The following is a 21,816-nucleotide window of genomic DNA, read 5'->3' as shown; positions in this document are numbered from 1 at the left end:
GGGCCTCTTGTTAGACTAAATTTCATACTTTAATTTTGTTGTTATTCTAATGTGTATTTCACTGCACTGTCGACTCCCATTCTACACGGTCATCTCCCCAGAATCATACCGTAAGATAGGATGATGTATGATTGTCAAATTAGGATGACGTATGATTGTCGTTTCAACTCTAAAGTATTGCAAAACCATAACTTTGAAATGAATTCATGGACTAACTACCGGAAAGGAGTCTTTTGAGTTGAAAAAAAATTGAGGAAATAAATAATGTTGGTATTTGGACTATTGGATGGTAAATATAAAATCATATTTAAATCTAAAAGAAATGAATTAAATTTGATTGATGGTTGTCCCCGTGAGCTTAGCTCAGTTGGTAGGGACATCGCACTATATGTGCAGGAGCCCGGGTTCGAACCCGGGACACTCCACTTATTCACCTTTAAGGTGGATTTTCTAGCCATCAGGCTACTTGACAAAAAAAAAAAAATTTGATTGATGGTTGAGATATGAAAATTGAGAGAAAACAAATTGAGAGATCCTTTCTCGACTAACTACGTTCGTCTCTAAATTCTTGCAATTTTTTTTCAATTTTTAAAAGTATTAATTATTTATTTACCAATATACTTCTAATATAGTGCATCGTGCATCTTTCTCTGTAATTGGTAATAAATGTTTTAAATAAAATATTAATTTATTCTTTTTTTTAAGGATAAAATTATAAAAATAAGACTTGAAGGATAAAATTGTAAAAATAAGGCTTAATTACAAGTCTTGACTCTTGATCGCCATTTGGATCCAATACAAAAAACAATTCAAAAAATGTTAAAGTACACAAGACTTTCACTAAAAGTAATGACCAAAAATTGTGATAGAAAATATTTAAGTGACCAAACGTTACTAAAAAAATTAATAGGGACTAAAAACAAAATTCGAGATATTTATAGAAACTAAAAATTTATTTACCCCTTTTAAAATCACACATCTTTAGTCTCTCAATTACAATTTTTAACTTAAAAATGGTGATTTAACATACGCTATTACCTAGAGAGAGAAAGCCGATTGGATGATTTTAGCGCTTCTAAAGTTAATTCAAAACAAAACCAAATATCACCACAATTTCAACCATTAAATGGAAGTGAGCATAAACAATCAATCCTTATTGCAGAGTTAATTGAGTAACAATTGCCATCAAACTTTCAAGATTCTAATAGAACAAACCAAACTCTTTCATACTGGACTGGGCGAGATCCCTTGATCGCCATTTGGGCCTAGTCCGCCCAATAAGGCGAAAGGCCTCTGACAGGAGACATTAAAGTTTCTATAAAATAATTGTTATCGTTCCATTCTCATGTGGTCTCTCCTTTTTGACAAGCACTAATAAGAATTTTAAAGGGTCGTTTCACATATTCCTATAATTGTTTAGCAAATTTGGGGAATTTAGGATTTTTGTTGTGGGGTTTGGCGTTTGTTTTGTACTTCATTCTTGCATTTTTGTGTCTTATGTGTTTAAATATCCGTGCATCTAATCTAATACATATAGGGCCTCTTTGTTTTAGATTTTAAAAAATGGATTTTTTCTTTGTATTTTTGAAAATAGATTTTCTAAAATCGTTTTTCAAAATATTACAAGTTTTATTATATTCGTTTTTTCTAAATTGAAAACTAATTTTGACATTATATAACATAAACACACATTATTGAAGATTAAAACATAGACAAAATCACAATTTTTTAAAAAAGTTGTATTTCATAAATGATTTTTATGAAAATCTATTTGAAATAGTTTCAAAATTAAATAATTTTTCGAAATTTTGGTATCCAAATTTTTTTTCAATAAAATGATCAAATAACTAAAATAACATTTTAAGAATAACTATTCAAACCAAATTTTCATTTGAAGCTTTTATAAAAAGTTTCTTTGTAAATTTTTTTTACTCATAATTATTTAATACTATAAGAATCTATTTTCAAAAAATTTATAACAAACAGGCCCAATATCTGAAAGGGTTACAATTAATTGTTTTTCTCCTTTTCTTTCTTATTTTATAATTTTTTATTATATATTTTCTTTTAAACAACAATTTTTAAAACTTTCATGATTGATTTTATTTTTAAAGGCTTAAGAACTCTAAGTCATCCTACATCATGCGCGTACGATTAAATTACCAGCTCATTTCCTACGACATTTGTTTTGCACTATTCATAAAGCCAAATATTAGTTTACATTACAAGTTATTGGTTCGATATATTATGAACAAAAAATTATTGGTTCGATATTGGTCAAAAAAAGTTATTTGTCCACAATTTTGTCGAACGCAAAAGTTATAGATCACTATCAAGTTATAGATTAGACACGAATTATAATCTAGCTAACTCATTTTTATTAACAAAAGTCTGTATTTTGTATAAAATTTAGACCAGATACATCAACTTTTATTAACTCATATTTGCTTATATTTTGAAACGGAATGAGTATTTTTCGATAGAATTTGAACTCCTCTTCTAGTCCGTAGAAGCCACCCCCAATTTACACTTCAATGATGATCAACATTACCTTGCTACTTTTATGACCAAGTATTGATACTTGAGAATACTTCTCATCAAAATTTGCCGCGAAGACCCATTCCCTTGTCCATACTCCATATTCCATTCCTTTATATTCTTTGACACTCAAACCCAAACCATTTACATATAATCTCTCATTGACTCTTGCTCTAGATATAGTGAAAATGTCGTGGACATCCATTTCATACCAAAATGTCGTCATAATGAGGCACGGTGAACGTCTCGATAACATTGATCCTTCGTGGGCATCCACAGCTTTGCGGCCGTGGGACCCACCCTTAGCCCAACCCGGTCACATTCGGGCATTTCAAATGGGTCGAGGGATCCAACAGAGTCTCAAATATCCAATTCATCGAGTCTTTGTATCTCCCTTCCTCCGCTGCGTGCAAACTGTCGTTGAACTCGTCGCTGCCCTCCCTACCATCAACAATGATCTCAAAACTGATATTGGTGAAGACAATTTTATTGATACTTCAAAAGTCAAGGTCATAAACTTCTAAATTATTGTAATTTTTCAAAATATTCAGAGACTAGTGTATATTTAATTTGCTAAAATTGTCCTTTAACTTCCATCACTGCAGGTCTCTATTGAGTATGGATTATGTGAAGTGTTTAACAATGTAGCTATTCGTCCTGATGTTGCTCCTAAAGATGGAAATATAAGTTTTGATATATCAGAGCTTGAAGCCATGCTCCCAAATGGGACAGTGGATTATAATGTTCAAAAGGTGTATAATGAGGTACAGATGATCGCATTTTAATTTTGATATATCAGAGAGGGAAGCCATACTCCTCTGGAGCACTTATTAGCATTTTCCTTAATTTTATTATTATGAACTATCTCGAGATAAAGTTGAATGAAAACATTCTTTAGTCTAATGTAAACTTATTTTGTCTGATAAACTTCAGTTACCTCAATGGGGAGAGTCATTTTTGCAAGCAAGGGCTAGATATCAGCAAACAATCAAGGAGCTTGCAGATAAATATCCTACTGAGAACTTGCTATTTCTTACACATGGTAACAGAAGCTACCTTGTATACGTATCGGAAGTATTGCATAGATTTTCTCCATATTGAATTGCAATTAAATTAATCTTTGCAGGGGAAGGACTTCAAACAGCACTTTCTTCAACCAGAAAAGATGGTGCAAAGGCAAAACTGCAATACTGTGCATATGTCGAGCTTAGACGTCCTATTTTCAACAAAGATCAATCATTTGATGGTGGAGAGTTCAATGTACTTCCTCATTATAGTCAAACAGGCGTGAGCTATATTTCCTCCGTAGCGAGCAAAGATATCAACCAAACTTCAAAATGATAAAGCATATCAAGTATATGAGCTTTTTAGATTGGAACATGAATAAATGACTAGATTGTGATCAAGGTCATTCTAAGGGGATGTAGTACCTAACATATCGTTATGCAACTTTGTCAAGGATTGTGATACATTGCAAGACAAAGTACAAAACTATATTTGTGTTTTTATAAATCCAATATCAACCTTGATTCTACTCTATATCTTAACAACTAGCATCATTATTACTCATATTCATGTATGATGTAGTCATTCATAAGGTATTACTTAAGCTGTATGTCTTTTAAAAATTGAAAATCTTTTGAGGGGGAAAGAGAAATTACACTTCATCATGGTACCACTAAGCATGCCAAAAACTGACGGCCAGCAGCCGAGTAAGATAAATGAAAAACATTATTAATGACAATGTATTACAAGATGCATACACAAAACTACTAGGTATGCAACAAGAGAGCAAAACATCGAAAAAGACAATTAGATGTAGCGTTTCTAATAAGCATATTGTTGAATTGCACATTAAACCTTCAACCTTTCGATGAACCAAACCACAGAATGTTGTGAATGCTTCACCACCAAGGAACCACACCACCAAGAAATAGCACAAGTAGTGCCTGAGAATTTGGCTATGACTCATCCATATTCCTACCCAAACAAAATATACTATTTTATTTCATAAAAGACCTATAATTAATTAAAAAATAATCTGTGAACTTCAATATACAAAAATAAGAATTAACTTTAACAGGAGAGAAGTCTGAGTTATCCTAATATCAAGTATATTCCATACAATCTGCAGTAGTAAGTTGGATACTAAGATTGGTATCAGAGCTCCTATCCTAGGAGCATCTAGTATTTGACAAAAAAATATTTAAAAATGGAACCATGGATGGGAATATTGGAAGAGAAGCGGGCGGTGGTAGTGTTGGAGAGGCATCTCAATAGAATGCAGCAGTTGTGGAAGAATCCTGCAAACGGAAACAGAAAGGAAAAGACGAATAGAAAAGAGGACATTAAAATGGTGCAGGTGGAATCAGAAGTGAAACTGCATGACTCACCAACAACAGCCAACCCACTGCCTTCATCGAAACTGTTGGACTCTAGTTGGGCTATGGAAGGGCAATAAAGGTCGGTGACGATGAAGTGATTGACATTGGCGGCAAGATCTGACATTACTTCGATTGATAGAAAAATAAAAGAAAACACAAATCTGGTGAGAGACGTAGAGGACAGGCCAAGAGGAGAAGAGACCACCGTGTAAATTTGGGTAACGTGCATGTCCAAAGACCCACTGCCAGTACTAGTACCATCGTGTTGGAAAAAATGTGTGGCAGAGAAATCTAAGGAGATGAAGAGTATGGTAAACCGACCTAGTGGCCACCACCAACAGAATGTTTGTTTTCAAATACTTCATTTAACACAGTAACTGGAACACTGAACTTTTATCTTTCTCCAATGTTCAATCTCTCACGTGAAGTAAACAATATTTCAAACTAAAGAAAGTGATCTTACATAACTCAGTTTGCAGATATATTATCTTTACATGAACTAAATAATTTGCTTACTTATTCGATGTGCGTGGATGTAACCCAAGTTTGGCTCTTAAATTGGCGCCGGCTTCAATGAGATCATCCACCTATATGCAATAACATGTAGTACGTGAGAATATTAATATGTGCGTATATGGGATCTTACATTTAGACCATATGTTTTATTTTACTGGAAACAACTTGAAAGGAAACAGATACCAGTAACGTGTAAAGAACACCACTAGTTCTCTTGACATCTATAATAAATAAACATTATTATACTAATCATTTTCACATCTTAAACCATCATCAAAGTAAGAACAGTGAACAGTGAACAGTGAACAGTGAACAGTGAAATGCCTTGTGATCTGACTTCCAAATTAGCTTTTGGCATAAATCTTAACCATCTGTAGTATCATCCAACACAAATACCGGAATAAGGAGTTACGAGTTGCAATATTTTCAGTGTCCAAAAAGGGTTGAAGTTACCTAGCCACCAGTTAAAAACAGTGTTATTAAACTCAGACATAACTGGCTAGTCTGATTAGTTCAACCGAAAACCAAACCTGACGTCCAGTGTGTCTAATCATTTATGTGCATAACCAATTATGACAGAAGCAACTCGGATCTAAATCAGAAGACTCGATAACATAACTCTGTATGTCTATGACTCTATGCACATTCCATCAGAGTACAACGCAGAATATTTAAGGATGGCCGCATATCACATCATGCAAACCAGAGTAGCAGATGGGATATGGGATTTCGGAAGGGTCGCTTACGTTACTATAAACTTGAAAATTGAAATGTTCACACCTCAATATGACTTGCATGTTTCAATAATTACAACATCACGTACGGAAAAGTCAATGGTTGAACAATTGAAATACAAAACACAATTGAAATTTCGTCGTCAATCAGGATTGAATTCGCATCCTTTGTTCCCCAAAGAAGTACCTTTACCAATATTTCTACATTCATGCAGTTTGAGCAATGATTCATTAACCCAGTACATCAATTAACCGAGTCATAACCGGTTCGAGTTCAATGGCGTTGATTAAAAGTATAAGGGATTTTGTACTACATTAGGTTTTCACTCAACAAGATGAAAAACACACACTACATTGAAGCAAGAAAAATCAAGAATATACAAACTACATCGAGTTTACTGGGTGTGGTGTAAAGCTAAGCATCAGGGTCTTCTCTCAGTCTCAAGGGAATTCAATAGCTATTTACTGTTTTTACCATTCCTCTATTAAGGAGCTAGACTCCGATCCAGTCTTTTTATTATCAGTCTTAATATACTCCTCATACTCTGCATTTGGAAAGAGTATTCATCCTAAACTTTGTCTGATTATACTGTTCTACTTGCTTCCTATCAAAGTCCCTCGTGATTGGATTCGGCTCCATGAAAGTGTAAGGTAGAGGTTACAACAGAGCAAGTCACTGGTAAGGCCGCTAATGGAGGCCAGAACAGTTGTGCCTTTATATATAAATCTGAACAGTTGTTCTCTATATAGAAGGAAGTAGACCATGGTCACGTTTGGATAAACATCTTAATCAAGCTCTAACTGTTTATCATATAAGTGCTTATGTATAAGCCTTAATCTGAAAGTTGTAAACTATAAGTTTTCATAAGCTACCCTAGAGAACTTATGGGAATTAGCTGAAAACAGCTTATGAACATGTTAGGGCCCGTTTAAATTGGCTTATTTTTTAGCTTATGAAAAATAGCTTAAGCAAGCTTTTCTGTTAATTTATAAGTTCTCACTAACGAAAAATGAATCTTCATAAACTGTTTTTTTTTTTTTTCATAAACTACCTAGACAAGCTTATGAATAATACATAAAAACTTATTTCTTTGCATATGCTATTTTTTTTTTTTGGGTTACCATGTTATTGGTACGAAGTTTCCACCGCCGTTAGCGATGACTAATCTCCGCCGAGGAACCTGTGGGGCACACAAGGTGGGTTCTCCCCTCCCAACCGAATTTTCTCCATACGCATGAGCCCGGAATCGAACCCCTGACCACATGCTTTAGGGGACCAATACCCTTACCACTTGGACCAATTCATTGTTGGTTTTGCATATGCTATTTTAAATAAGCTAAAAAATAAGTTAATCCAAACGGGCTTGAGTTCTCTAACAATTTCACAAGTGTTTATACTAATAAGTAAGTACAAATAAGACAATCCAACTAAAGCTTATATTAAGTACAAATAACACACACATTCATCCACACCAAACAAAACCCCTTTAAGCTCTCACTTACTACACAATTCACATTACTCTAAATTCCCAATACACCACTTTCACTAAACCCTAAAATCAAATTCCATTTCATTGCAAAAAATAACAACATAACATAAAACTCAGAAATTTGAAAGAAATTATTACCCCATGGATGCCATTAGCTTGAAGAATGAAGATAGAAGCGGAAGCGGCACTGCCAATAAAAAGAGAAGCAACAGAGAAAGCTTTCAAAGGCATGAGGCAAGAATCACCTGCGTGTCCCTTAATGTAGGAACGTACACCCAATCCCATTTGAGCAGCACTGGCTACACCCCACAACCATGGAATACCACCGCCTCCGCCGCTAGTGGCTGTTTCCTCCATCTTCGTGTGTTGTGATTGTCAGATATATCAATCACCGATCAGAGGTTTTTTGTTTAGAGATTCATTCAGGGACTAGGGTTGCAATTTCCACATTTCTAAGGATACGTTTGTTACTGAGAGATAGCACTTTTAGTCCCACATCGGGTATTTGACAAACATAGTGGACTAAACAAATCTATAAATACATGCAAGCGCATTGTAACTAGTACTTCAATTCAATACACTAAGCAATTGTGTGGCCACAGTATTTAGTATTTACCGTTTAGTATGTTTGTTTGAGCGTTAAAGTAAAAATTAAAAATTTAATTTTAAAGCTCAAATAAACAACCTAAATAGTAAATAAAAAATTGTACCAAAAAAAAAAAAATAGTAAATAAAAAAAATATAATTTTAAAAATATAATTTTTTTTTTGTATTTTTAACTTTAGATTTTATAAAGCTAATTTATATAGTTTTTTTTAAAAATTAAAATATTATTTTTGACATCATATAATATAAAGATATATTCCTTCAAAAAAAAAAGATATATTATTGAAGATGAAAATATAATAAAAAATATGTTCTTTTTTAAAAAAATTGTATTTCAAAAACAATTTTTATGAAAATCTATTTGAAATTAGCATGTTGGCCCGTGTCATGCACGGGATTATTTTTTTTAAATATTATTTATGTGTTTATTTTGATATATTACTTGAGTAATTTGGTTTAAAATTCTATGATAAAATTAACATAGGTTTTGCATGATCTATGTTTGACGATGTTATAGGATAGAGCGAGACGAAAATTATTATTTCGCTTTTCATTCTACATTATTAGAAGATAGATTCTTTCTCTCATCTTCATCATCGAGACTATATAGGGTCATTTTTATAGTGACCCTATGTATGGATCTTCACTCACATTGATAAATTAGCATTCGCGTGAACATCATATGAAAAAAAATCTATGTACGGATCTCTACTCTCATTGATAAATTAACATTCTTAAAATGGTTTGAACGAAGATTAATGGAAAGCTTACAATGGAAATTATAAAAAATTTATAGATTATAAAAAAATTAATTATATTAATTTATTTTATGTTTCCCATGGATTTCATCATCCGGATGTAATCTAATGAAAGTGTGATGCACACAAAATATGGAAAAATTTCCGTAGTTCAAATTTTAATTTTAATTAGTCAATGTGTATTATAATAGTGGAGTCTGAACTGTGAAGTGTTTTCCGTTTCCTATTATATACCACTGAGATATTCTCTCTCTCTCTCTCTCTCTCTCTATATATATATATATATATGAATAATGCTAGCAACACACTCTTTAATAAACACACTCCAACACATTCTCTTTTATTGGTTGAAATTCACATGGGTCCCATAAAAAAATGTGGACCCGTATAACTTTTATGGGACCCATATAAATTTTAACCAATAGAAGAGAGTGTGTTAGAGTGTCTTTATTAAAGAGTGTGTTGCTAGCACTCCTCATATATATATATATATATATATATATATATATATATATATATATATATATATATATATATATATATATATATATATATATATATATATATATATATATATAATATCAATAAAATTCTCGTGCTCAATTATCACTATCTTCTACTTACAGTTTTATCATGGGGTCACTTTTCATCGTGCTAAATAAAATTTTGAATAAGTGATTCCCGTGATAAAATATGAAATATGAAAACGTGGTTAACCCCCGCAGTCGATATTCAAATTTTAATTACTCAATGTGTATTTTTAATAGTCGCGTGAGTGGCAAAGCCTGCTTTGTCCTCTGTTGTCTAAATTCTCTTCGCTTAGCAAAACAAAAAAATAGTCGTGTGAGACGTGCTCTCTGTTTTCCATTTTACACCACTGAGACTCTCTCTCTATTTTCATCCCTCTTTCGTCTCTGTTATAGGAATCAATAGCTGCTCCATGAACAAAAAATAGTGTTAATTCTTTATTATTTTTTAATGAATATCAATAAAATTCTCATGCTTAGTTCTCACTATCATCTACAGACATTTTTCATCATGGGGATCACCTTTTGTCGTGTTAAATATGTCACCTAAGCAATTTCTATTGAGAATGCACGAGAGAGCTCCGTGGGAATCTCCTAATGTATAGAGATAGAAATTTTTCAATCAATGACATGTAAAGATGTATTTAAATTATGACCTTTTTGTGATGCCTACTATATTCCGTTAATTTTAAACATTACATTCACTTTTTATTTCAATTGTGCAAACTTTTCGAATTCAAATTAGGTTAATTTAATTTTTTTTTTGTTACAGACTAATTTGTATATATCCAACAATCAATCCAACAAATAAGTTAGATACAAAAAAATTTTTTGGCATGCGAAGTTTTTTTTTCTTTAAATATTTGTTTGAGATGATCTTTTTTTATTCTTTTTTTTTTAATCTTTCAATTGAATGTCACATAAGCAATCTCTCTAATTAAATGACACCTAAGCAATTTCTATGAAAATGCACGAGAGAGCTCCGTGGGAATCTCGCTATGTATATAATAGAGATACCTTTAAAATTAAGTTATTTTTTGAAATTTTAATATTCAATTTTTTTTTAATAAAATGATGAAATACTTAAAATATAATTTTAAGAATAACTATTCAAACCAAATTTTCACTTGAAGTTTTTATAAAATGTTTCGTTGTAAATTTTTTTTACACAATTATATAACTATAAAAATCATTTAAAAAGAAAAACAAAACAAAACAAACGAGCCCTTACCTTTTTCAAGTGAAATTCACTTTTCAATTGCACGGTAGCTTTGATTAAATCGTTGAACTTTTTTTATCGAAGTATTCGCCCAACTAAACTGTCTAATCTGGTTCGGGTGCAACTGTAATTACAACCTCAAAATTTGTCCATACTATTTTATGTTTGACAAAGATTCGATATAAATATCTTTAGATTAGTTATGAAAGAATCTAACATGGAAGATCATACCTTTCATATCTTTAGGAGTAGGTACTTGATGGCTTAAGTCCTGTCATAAATGCTGAATGGATGTTTCCGGGGTCATACCATCCAAATTCCTTAGCATGACTCAGGTCCGTTTCTACGATTTTGGTGGCCTATGGATGAATATATATAATTTGGACTAAATACTATAAATGATATAAAAAAATTAATTCCTAAAAAACATCGAATTTTTTATTTAATATCAAAATACCGATACAAAACACTTCCTACGAGTATTTTTAGTTGCAAATTCATTAATAATTGTTTCTATATTAATGTGTTCTATTATTTCTTTCTAAATTCATAAAATGACTAGACTATTCGACATTTCATGTTACATTAATGATCTCAAGTAATTTTTCAGCAATTTGTACTTCGAAAAACTTATTTCAGACATCAACACATTAGACAGATACATCTGCAAACACTCTCAATTTAGAAAAATAAATCATCTACATCAACATCTAACAAATCCTTAGGAGAAAAAGCATTCTAAAAAATTGTGCAAGTGTTTTTAATTCATCATTATCCAATGATTTCAACATTTATAACTGCTCAAATTTATTTTTAATGAAATTATTATCACATCAACAACCTCCAAAATTAATTGACTCTAAAAGATTCTCGGGTGATTGTATTTCCTCATCATTATCATTTTCGTCATATTGTCGTATTTTAAAACTACGATGTTTTGTTAGAAGTGTCAGTTCTATACTCATATATCAAATGCAAGACTTTTGCCAATATTCATGCTAGATTCAAACTACATATGATGATTTTTTTCTTCTTTTGTTTATAATGTTGACAATGAGGATGAAACCTAAAACCTTATGCATATATACTATCCAAATCCATCATCACCACTAGACCAAACATAATGGCTTAACTACATATGAATTTTATTTCTCGTGTTCATGGGAATTCTAATTCTTAGCATTTTGTTTGAGAAAATTTTCTTTTTCTTAGTAATCTTGTAACAAATAAAGAATCTAAAAAGATTATTATATAAAAAAAAACAAACAATTGTGTCAAAAAAAAAAAACAAAAAAAAATCTAAAAAGATAATTTGAAACCAACACATCCAATATCTTGGGAATGTTAGTTATTCCTAAACTTTAAACAAACCGGAATGTTTCCTATATATTTCATGAATGTTTCTTATTGTGTGTACACACTCCATTAAATTTGAGGTTTCAGCATGGCTTTGAATCTCAACGACTCAAGCATTCAATACAATAAGAAGAAACACCTTGGAGAGCAATTTAATTATATCCCACATGATGTACTACAAAATTTGGAATGGTGCCCTACTTTTTCAGAAACCATGGAGAGAAGTTTGCAAAAAGATTGGAATTATTTGCTTTTTTGTGACACTCATGAGAAAGAAAATATCAAATTCAATCAATTGGGTGAAGGAATAACACAAAAGAATGTGTCAAATATTCAAATAAATCAAGAGATAAATATTGATACAAGTTTGCCTAATATTCATAGCATCAATCATGAGTATCTACCAAAGAAAAATAAGAAGTCTTGTTCTACTACGAAAGGTAAAGATAAGAGTCTCAAAGCAAAGTGCATAGAAAAAAATAATGAGAAGTTTTGTGCTATTAAGAAGAGTAAAGATAAGAGTCTCAAAGTAAAGGGTATAGATAAATATAGTGAGAGAATGTGTAGCCATTGTGAGACTAAAGACACTACTCAATGGAGGGTTGGTCCTTTGGGGAGAAATACTTTATGCAATGCTTGTGGATTGAGATACAAGTCACATCGATTGATGGAAGGGTATAAACCTAAGGCAAGTTCAAATTCTGATGTTGCAAACCATTCAAATTTTCACAAGACCTTGTGACAAAGGGGATAAACTATTAGTTATAATATTTTTTTTATATATATATTATTGGTTTTTTTTTTTTTATATACAGCATTAGTTTTTATTTTTTTATTTTTAATTTTCAACGTCATATAGATTGATCAAATATGTATATTTTTTTCATTAATAAATTTTAATTTTGTTTATAAAGACTTAAAGATCAGCAGGACCTAAAGCTAGATCAGGGGTAAAGACTTTGTCATGATGGGTGTAGTTCATATTTCATATAGAAACATCTTCTAGCCAAAGATAGTTCATAATTAATATCAACTAACATGAAAATTGACCTTAAGACCTAAAGCTAGCTTCTTTTTTTTTTTTTTTTTGACAAAAGACCTAAAGCTAGCTTGAACAATAAGAGATTGACCTTTTTTTTTGGTACAAAGAGATTGACCTTTATTGGTCTGATGTTGGACGAAATCTTCTCCCCAAGACCCCAACAATCAAAATATCATTAACAAGTTAGCGGTTGTGTTAAAGATTTTGCGATTTCGGCCGTAAAGATTTTGTTTGGTAAATTTAGTTTTTGGTAAATTTAGTTTTTGTAATCATAAAATGACATAAAAGTACAAGTTATTTTATGTGAGTGGGTAATTATTTTTGTGGGTGAGTAGTTTTTTTATTAAAAAAATATAAAATTGAAATAAAAGGTAAAAAGTTATAAACTCAAATGCTACTTGAAATAGCATTTGAAAAAAAAAACTTATACATAGTGGATTAGTGGTCTTGAGGATGAGAAGTAATCATAAAATTATAAATCTTATTAAAATCAGTTGTCCTATCATATAATGTATCCCGACTTATATTTCTCATTCTTTATCAATAATTTCAAAATTGCAATTCTTTTCATGATTTATTACTGAATTTGTTTCCGCTACAAAAGAAAATTAAGCACTAATAAATTGTAGTCGCCGTTGTTCACTTTGTCGCGCTCGCGGCATACATCATTTTGTCGCGATTTTTGTTCACTTTGTCACAATATGAAAAAAACTATCACTATAGTTTTGTCCGCTAAAATCTAGGGTGTCAACCAAAAAAAGACGCTAAATGGCAAAAAAAAAAAAAAAAAAACAGATGCTACAAGGTTATTTACTATTTAGCGTTGGTTGGTATAGTGTTAAAGTCATAATGAACAATAAAAATGCCAAGCTAGATAATTGCATCTAGTTAGGGATGACAAAAAAACTCAAACCCGAGAGTCTCACCCGAATCCGAACTCAAGTCAACGGACGAAACCCGATTTGACTGGGTTTGGGTTCGGGTGACACCCGATAATATGGGTGTGAGTTTTGTATCAGTGAAACCCACACCCGAAACTCATACACCCATCTTAAATATTTTATAATTACATAATTAATTACCCCCATAGTCTCCCTCAATTTCTTTGGAAGACCGTAAATTTTAGTTGTAATTTAATTTCTTGAAAGTTTATGTTGTAATTTCTTGAAAGTCTATGTTTGAATTTCCTTGGAAGACCTTAATTTTAGTTGTAATTTAATTCAAAGTCTATGTTGGAATTTAATTTCTTAAATTTGCAAATTATTTTCAAATGTGTTGCGGGTTTGGGTGGAAAAAATCTGAACCCAATGGGTGTGGGCGTGGGTGTTGTTTTGCCACCCGAACAGTCTTTGGGTTTGTGTTTGGATTTGGGTGATGATTTCGAGTGTAAATTTGGTAAGTGTCAAACCCGCACTCATGGGCACCTGTTGCCATCCCTACATCCAGCAAAACATTTTTTTAAAGCTTGCGGAGTAATATATTCTTGTCCATGTAAAGCTTGTACCATTAGGAAGTAAATCCACCAACTCCGACTCACGAATTTAGATTGCCAATGTCACATTTTCTTATATTTCTGCATTTAGGCAAAACTTCGAATATGTTTTTGTATTTACAATATACATATATAAATGCACTTATACATTTACTTTTTTTTAACAGACTTTTGTCTGAATATAAGATAACTTAATTGTTTCGAATACATAAAAATAGTCTCACATTGCTTGATAGTCGAGCTTAAGAGTAGTTTATATACAACACTCATATCTTTCAAATCACCAAAGAAGGACAAATCCGTAACGAGTTAACCCCAAAGCAGACAATTTCTCGAAAATGTGAACTTGAGGTCGGATCGAAACGTTAATCAAATGCAGAGAATTAAGAAAATTCAAATGTAGAGAGTCCAATGATTCTTTTACAATTGAAACTATTTATATTGTTTATTTGTTTATAACAAGACCAATTATTCCACTTTATATTATGTCTAAACTATAGTTCGGGTAACACCTGATGACCTGAACAAACACTACTTAGTGATAAATTAGTGAATACTATAAATCTAATCTAAATGGATGATAAAAGAAAATATAAACGAAACCAAACCAAATTCAAAAGAAAAAGAATAATTATCGAAACAAGTACAAACTACAAAGGGAGCAAGAATTTTTGCCAAAGTGTTTCATAATTTTTTCTTTCTTTTCACTTTTCCAATTAGCTCTTTGTCTTGAAGAAATATTTTCCAATTAGTCTTTCAAATTTCTCTTTTCCAATTAAACAATGAGTGATCATCTAGATGGTTAGTACCATTCATTATTCTCTTTCGTTAGTTTTTCTTCATTGTTTAGTTCATGCATGGATTATTCTTTATCTTCTTTTATTTTCCTTATAATTTATTGAATTCTTGCATGTTCTTTTATTTTCCTTATAATTTGTTGAATTCTTGCATGGATAATACTACTCTTTAAGTTCTTTGTCAAAAAAAAAAGTTCTTTGTTAAAATCTTTGTCTATTAATTTGAAATGAATGTTAAAATTGATGATAAACATGTGATAATTAATCAAGATTTTAATTAATTTATGTTGCGTTGCAATTCTTGATATTGTAAACAATTATAGCCACATTTGTCATAAAAAATCTTGATTATGACCACCCTACAATTTTGAATGTGTTTAATTTGGCTTTTTTTAAAAACATTTGGTATCTCGTATATTTATATTTTTTTTTATTGGCCGGCTTTGAATGAAAATTTTGGTCTTTTTTTGTGCATGCATGCATGGATATATTCATTTTTTTTTTGATAAGCAAAAAATGAATTATAAGGAGTACAAGGGGTACTCAACCCTTACAATTCAGAATAGATCACTTTAGATGCGTTGAAAACAATCTAAAGGATGCATGGATATATTCATGATTTTGTGTTCATCAAAATGTTATTCTTGACATAAAAGATTAACACTTATACGATTTTTTTTTTTATTAATTTTTTTTCTTATTAATTTTTTTTCTTTCATTAATGAAGTTAACAATTAATTGAATTTAATTTTATATGGTGTGTCTATATAGGTATCAACTTTTTGTGTCTAAATTAAATATCAATGTTATTGTACAAATCATATATAGGTTAATTTCTAGAACTAGAGTTAGCTTTATTTATATGCCACTTCGAATATCAACTAATACAATGGTGGATAAATATTTAAACCTTGCAGGACTATATGATATTCCAAAGGAGTCACTAAAAAATTTGGAAGGTTACACTACTTTTTGGGATGACATGGAGAGAACAGAAAAATTCATCAATCACTGCTTGGATATAGAAAAAGCACAAGAGAATCCATTGAATTCCAATGTGTCAAATGTTCAAAAAATTAATTGTTAGAAATAATATAAAACCATTGATATGGCTCTATCCTAACACCTTAAGGTTTTGGGATAATCGGTTATTTGATATGGTATCAGAGCCTCTATGACTAAGTGGTCTAGAGTTCGATCCCCGCTCCCCTCACTTTCTAATTAAAAAGTGGAATTTAAGCCTATGGTAGGTGGGCCTATGCATTATCCACGCTTCAAGCCCAAATGGACTCTTGCGTGAGGGGGCGTGTTAGAAATAATATAAAACCATTGATATGGCTCTATCCTAACACCTTAAGGTTTTGGGATAATCGGTTATTTGATATTAATCAAGAGGTAAAAGTTGATACAAGTTTGCCTAATGATCAGAAGAAGAAGACAAAAACTAAGTCACTCAAAGAAATTTATAAAGATATAGAGAAGCGTGAAAAATCTAACTAAGACACTCACAATGAAGTGGACAAAGTGAGGATACAACATTGATTAGATTTTTATTTTGTAAGATATCAAATTTAATTTGATTTTTCTTTTTGAAGTATGTACAACATTAGTTATTAGATGAAACAAACATGTATTTTATTTTGTTAAACTTCTCCAACTAACAATTAACATTTATCATTCTTATATTGGTTTTTGAGTTTGATTATATTTAGATTGGTTTTATTATTCTATGATATTACATGTTGGTAGCATAAGTTGCATATCCAAGATTCGGGTATAAAATATTTAAATTATGTCAAAAATCTACACATATTTTATAAAAAAAAATAAAAATGAGAATTGGAAAAATGAATCGGAAACACTTTAATTTAAGCAAATAAAATATGATAAAATTTATGTCATCTTAAACAACACCTCTAATATTTTTACAATAAAATTTATTTAGCATAACTACATATTTGGTCTCTTAAATTTATTTTGGGTTTAAATTTGGTTTCTTATATTTAAAAAATATCAATTTGGTCCTTACGTTTTCATTGTTTGCATTAGTTAGTCATTTTCGTCATTTTTGTCATATGTGGCACACGATTTGCATACGTGGACAGAAACGTGGACACTTGGATACATGTATAGTTCAAACGGTGTTAGTGGAAAAATCTACGGAAAGGACTATAACTAATCAAATTGTGGAAATATAATGGACCAAATTGATACTTTTTAAACATAAGAGATCAAATTTAAACCTAAAATGAATGTAAGGGGAAATAAATGTGTAGTTAAGCCAATTTCTTATGATCATGTGATCCATGTGATTTGGAGAATATTCACTTTCTAAATTTGAGTCTCACTTTAAATATACTAAATTGTGAGAGAATTTGACTTTCTCAAATCTTTCTATCTTTTTATCATAATAAAGGTTAGTGATTAGTGATGCTAACCCTAACTCCCCGTAAAAAACTCTAAGTCCCCTAATGAAACCCTAATGCATGACCTAATCTATGATGTCGTTGTGATGTCATCCCTTCCTTTGACCTATTGCCAAATGACACCTATGCGTTCTTAATCCAATCCTTGTGTGACAGACTCATTCAATGGCCAAGTGACAAATGTATAGCCTCCATTGCTTGAATCATGTGGTCCGATTATTGCAATTCTCTAGAACCTTCATTCTCCTATGAGTTGGTTCTATAATGTGATCAAGATTAAGAACAAAGCATTAAAATAAGACAATTATATAGAATAACTAAATAACAATTAATATAATATTGTTCGAACCAAATTACATGTCTCAAGCATTCACACTACTAGAAAAATCTTAAATACCGACGGGAGAAATCTGTCTCTAAAATACAAATATTCGGTCACTAAGCATGTTAGAGACAGAATTAGAGACAGATTTGATTCTGTCTTTAATTTCCTCGTCTCTAAACTATCAGAGACGGATTTTATATTCCGTCTCTGATTGGAGACCGAATCTATTCGTCACTAACAAATAAATATCTGTCACTAAACATTGAATTCAAAATACAATAAATCCGTCTCTATTAGAGACAGAATTGTCCGTCTCTGAATTTAAAAAATTCTGTCTCCATAGAGACAAATATTTTCGGTCTCTAATTAGTTAATAAATTATTATTTTTTTGTCTATTTAGCAATTAAAGGCTTATACAATTTTTTAAATATTAATTTTTATTTTCTATATATAATTCATATAATTCTAGAATGTGAAAAAATCAAATTTTGATCAACACCAAATTTATAAAATTTGTAACATTAACATAAAAATTTGTCGTTCTTACAAAGTATCAAGTGCACTACTGCGGCACTACATAGTATCAAAAATACATAACGAAAAGTAACTAAAGCTAATTCGTCGGAATATAATTAGCTTCTAGTCTTCATCTCTTCTATCTTCATCAATGTGTGGACTTGGATAATTTGTTTGGCCTTGAACCTATCGAAAAAAAAAATATATATATATATATATAAGTTATAAACTCAACTTAATAGATGTCATCAACTAAAAACAAGCTATTTTATTTTTAGTCCAATCTAACCACAACCATGTATCATAAATTATATTCAAGCTAAGTCTCAGTGCTGCAAGATAAAAACATAAGTTATCTTATTTTGGCAACCTTGTAAACCATAAGTACAAAGCATGCCTACGTGGGTCACAAATGCAAAAACAAATGGCATTATACAAAGTATCAACTACAGCATAATATCCAAACCAATTGCAAGACTTAACTTACCTAGCTAGTAGAAGCTTAATCCAACATATAAAGTTTCTAGCTCCTGACTTACATAGTCTATGTCATCTCTAGATTGATCCCTGTGAAGTGTCTTTATAAGCTCTAATTCATTTATGTATCTTTTACATCACTTTCGGTTTAACCTGTATATTAAATAGCAAATAATTAAAGTCTAGAATCATAAAATAGTGTCAATTTTATAAAGTATTTTTCATCCACAACAATTACAACTTACATTTTTGTGATAATCAATTGGTAACTAAAGAGCATCCCATCAAACAAGTAATGAGCAAATCAAGTGTTTCAACTCTTCTTGAGTACTAGAACAATGCTAGTATGTGTTCTAATGAGAAGCTGAACATGTAAAAGTAACTAAGTTATTTCATCTGAGGCATAGTGAGTATCAAGTGTTCTATATTTAAAGTTAAAATATAACCCTTGACCAAAAAAAAAAGAAGTTAAAATACAACTATTGATGTCATTAAAATAAAGAAAAGGAGAACTTAAAATTGACACTACAAGAAAATAAGTTATCTTTATTCTTACTCTCATTGACTTTGAAATAAGGGGTATATCTAATATATAGTATACATAGTTCATTGTTTCATATTGATTGTGGCTTGGTAACTTTTGAGTCAGTTAGAAAAGCCTAAAAAGGCTCAACAAGACAACACCACCTGCTAAACAAAACTACAATAGTAACCACCCTAAACCAGCACTAATAGGATATGAAATAGGCATCAGAAAGTTGGTTAGTCATTCATCTCAAGACTTACGCCAAGAAAGGATGAAGCGCAGCACCCATCAAGGAAACCTTGTTATGACTTTTTTCATTGCCCTGGACAAAACATGAAATCAACAAACATCAATACAAGTATTGACAAACAGATTCAGATTGCCATTGTGTGCAGTCAATTAGTATCTACCTCTAACTTGATATTGTTGTGACTGCATTAACTGCATCAACCATTGACAAACCCACCACTTGTTACTAAGGATAATACCTTGTAAACACGAAAATAGTCAGCAATAGAAGCTCTTTGCTCGTTAGTCAACCTGCAATAGTAAAGATAGTATAATCGAATCAATGTCAACGTGTACTACATGCAGGTGAAGCAAATATTAGAACTTTTGATGGTCTAGTGTCTAGCCTTCTTGCCTTCCCATCACACACCCAACAATGAACACCTCTACGTCCACTATAGACCCAGAGTATGTGCTTAAAACCAAAGTCATCTAAAACAGTAGTTCCAAAGCAGAATACACAACAATCAGTGACGTGACACAGTGTGAAGATTAGATTTTTCAAACGTCAAATAACACGATTTCAATAGTTGGCCAGATAGGTTCAATCTGATAAAGTTAGAATTGGTGATTTTACAGCAAGTTGGATATTACTCTACATCCTTCCCAATCTATTTTAACCATCCTAAAATGAAAAAGAGGAATCAGAAGATAAAAGCTTGATTTGGATATCATAGAGACTCACGGGTGGATGAAGAAGACTCCTTGGTGTCGCTGAAAAACAATAATAAATTAACATAAAGAAGCTTATAGAAAAAAAAACCAACAAATCTGAAATAACTCAGAAAGAGAAAACCTATATAAACTCCAAACCTCTAAATCTGATGAAAAAAGATTATAGAACCTGAAACAACACAGAAAAACAAATTCCAGCAAATAAAAAATTAACGAAAATCAAAACCTCCAAATTTGAGTTTACATAATAACAAAACTATAAAGATTTGAGATTCAACAATACCTTTTGAGACGGACTAGTATGCATAGAAAGAAAACCTAGCAAGCGGAATTGGAAACAATCCATAAAGAGAAGAATGATTAGGGTCGGAAACAAGGACGAAATAAACGATTTGGGATTAGGGTTAATGGATTTCTTCATGATTTTAGTGTTTTTATTTTTAGGGTATAACTGCAAACTCGAAATCATGATTTGTTCATGATTTGTGCAACTGATTTGAGTTTACGATTGATTTGGAAAATAAAAAACAAAAGAGGGAAGAGATGAAATATGGGCGCGAGTGAAAATTTTGGAGATTGAAAATATCGCCCGCGTTGCTTTGCCACAATTTCAACCTTTGTCAATTTTCCTTTTTTTTCTTTTTTTTTTTTACGGTTAAAAAAATTATTTATAGTATATTTAAGTTTATTATTATATTAAGATAAAAAAAATTATTTATAAATCTAGTTTTATTTTTTGTCAAGAAAAAAAGAGTGGATTTTTTTTTGTTACAAAATTAAGAGTGAATTTGTTTTAGATTTTTTTTTTGGTATTGAAAAAATTATTATTTTAAAATAGTGTATGTGATAGGATTTTATTTTTAATCATATCGTCTTTAATCTGTTTTGATTATATTTTTAATCATATCGTCTTTTTTGTATTTATCTCTATATTTTTTTTTATTTATCTTATATTTTTAGTGAAATTTTGTTCCAATCAATAATTTGTTTTGTTTCTATTTTTAAGCATATTATATATTTTTTTGTATTTATCTTATATTCTTTCTATTTTTTTTGTATTTATCTTATAATTTTTTATTTTTTTAGGGAAATTACAATAAAAGATATAAAACTTGCAACATGG

The 21,816-nt window shown here is 30.8% G+C and overlaps 3 protein-coding genes and 1 long non-coding RNA gene across 5 annotated transcripts; 2 read left to right on the top strand and 2 right to left on the bottom strand.

The window, feature by feature from the left end:
* The first annotated feature begins 2,674 nt into the window (after window positions 1–2,674).
* LOC123892971 lies at window positions 2,675–4,080 on the top strand. Its single transcript, XM_045942886.1, has 4 exons — window positions 2,675–3,047; window positions 3,144–3,302; window positions 3,472–3,580; window positions 3,665–4,080. The coding sequence occupies exons 1-4, from the start codon at window positions 2,727–2,729 to the stop codon at window positions 3,877–3,879; spliced, it is 804 nt and encodes a 267-aa protein (XP_045798842.1). The 5' UTR covers window positions 2,675–2,726; the 3' UTR covers window positions 3,880–4,080.
* A 143-nt stretch (window positions 4,081–4,223) lies between these two features.
* LOC123892972 lies at window positions 4,224–8,179 on the bottom strand. Its single transcript, XM_045942887.1, has 3 exons — window positions 7,801–8,179; window positions 5,439–5,509; window positions 4,224–4,518 (listed from the first exon to the last, which is right to left on the bottom strand). The coding sequence occupies exons 1-3, from the start codon at window positions 8,017–8,019 to the stop codon at window positions 4,500–4,502; spliced, it is 309 nt and encodes a 102-aa protein (XP_045798843.1). The 5' UTR covers window positions 8,020–8,179; the 3' UTR covers window positions 4,224–4,499.
* Window positions 8,180–12,216: 4,037 nt separating this feature from the next.
* LOC123892034 (GATA transcription factor 9-like) lies at window positions 12,217–12,870 on the top strand. The gene has a single exon (XM_045941887.1). It carries the CDS (start codon window positions 12,217–12,219, stop codon window positions 12,868–12,870), a length of 654 nt encoding a protein of 217 aa, XP_045797843.1.
* Window positions 12,871–18,717: 5,847 nt separating this feature from the next.
* LOC123887983 lies at window positions 18,718–21,324 on the bottom strand. 2 transcript variants are annotated; one of them, XR_006801909.1, is made up of 5 exons: window positions 20,977–21,324; window positions 20,141–20,862; window positions 19,450–20,052; window positions 19,215–19,357; window positions 18,718–18,913 (listed from the first exon to the last, which is right to left on the bottom strand). It is a non-coding gene; the product is annotated as an uncharacterized LOC123887983 (long non-coding RNA). The 2 variants fall into 2 exon arrangements; XR_006801910.1 differs by having other exon boundaries at window positions 19,450–20,732; window positions 20,832–20,862.
* Between the last annotated feature and the right edge of the window lie 492 nt (window positions 21,325–21,816).

Source organism: Trifolium pratense, linkage group LG6 (assembly GCF_020283565.1).
Source record: "Trifolium pratense cultivar HEN17-A07 linkage group LG6, ARS_RC_1.1, whole genome shotgun sequence".
Taxonomy (NCBI): domain Eukaryota; kingdom Viridiplantae; phylum Streptophyta; class Magnoliopsida; order Fabales; family Fabaceae; genus Trifolium; species Trifolium pratense.
Note: the sequence above shows the minus strand (reverse complement) of the source record. Positions and strands in the feature narration are given on the sequence as shown.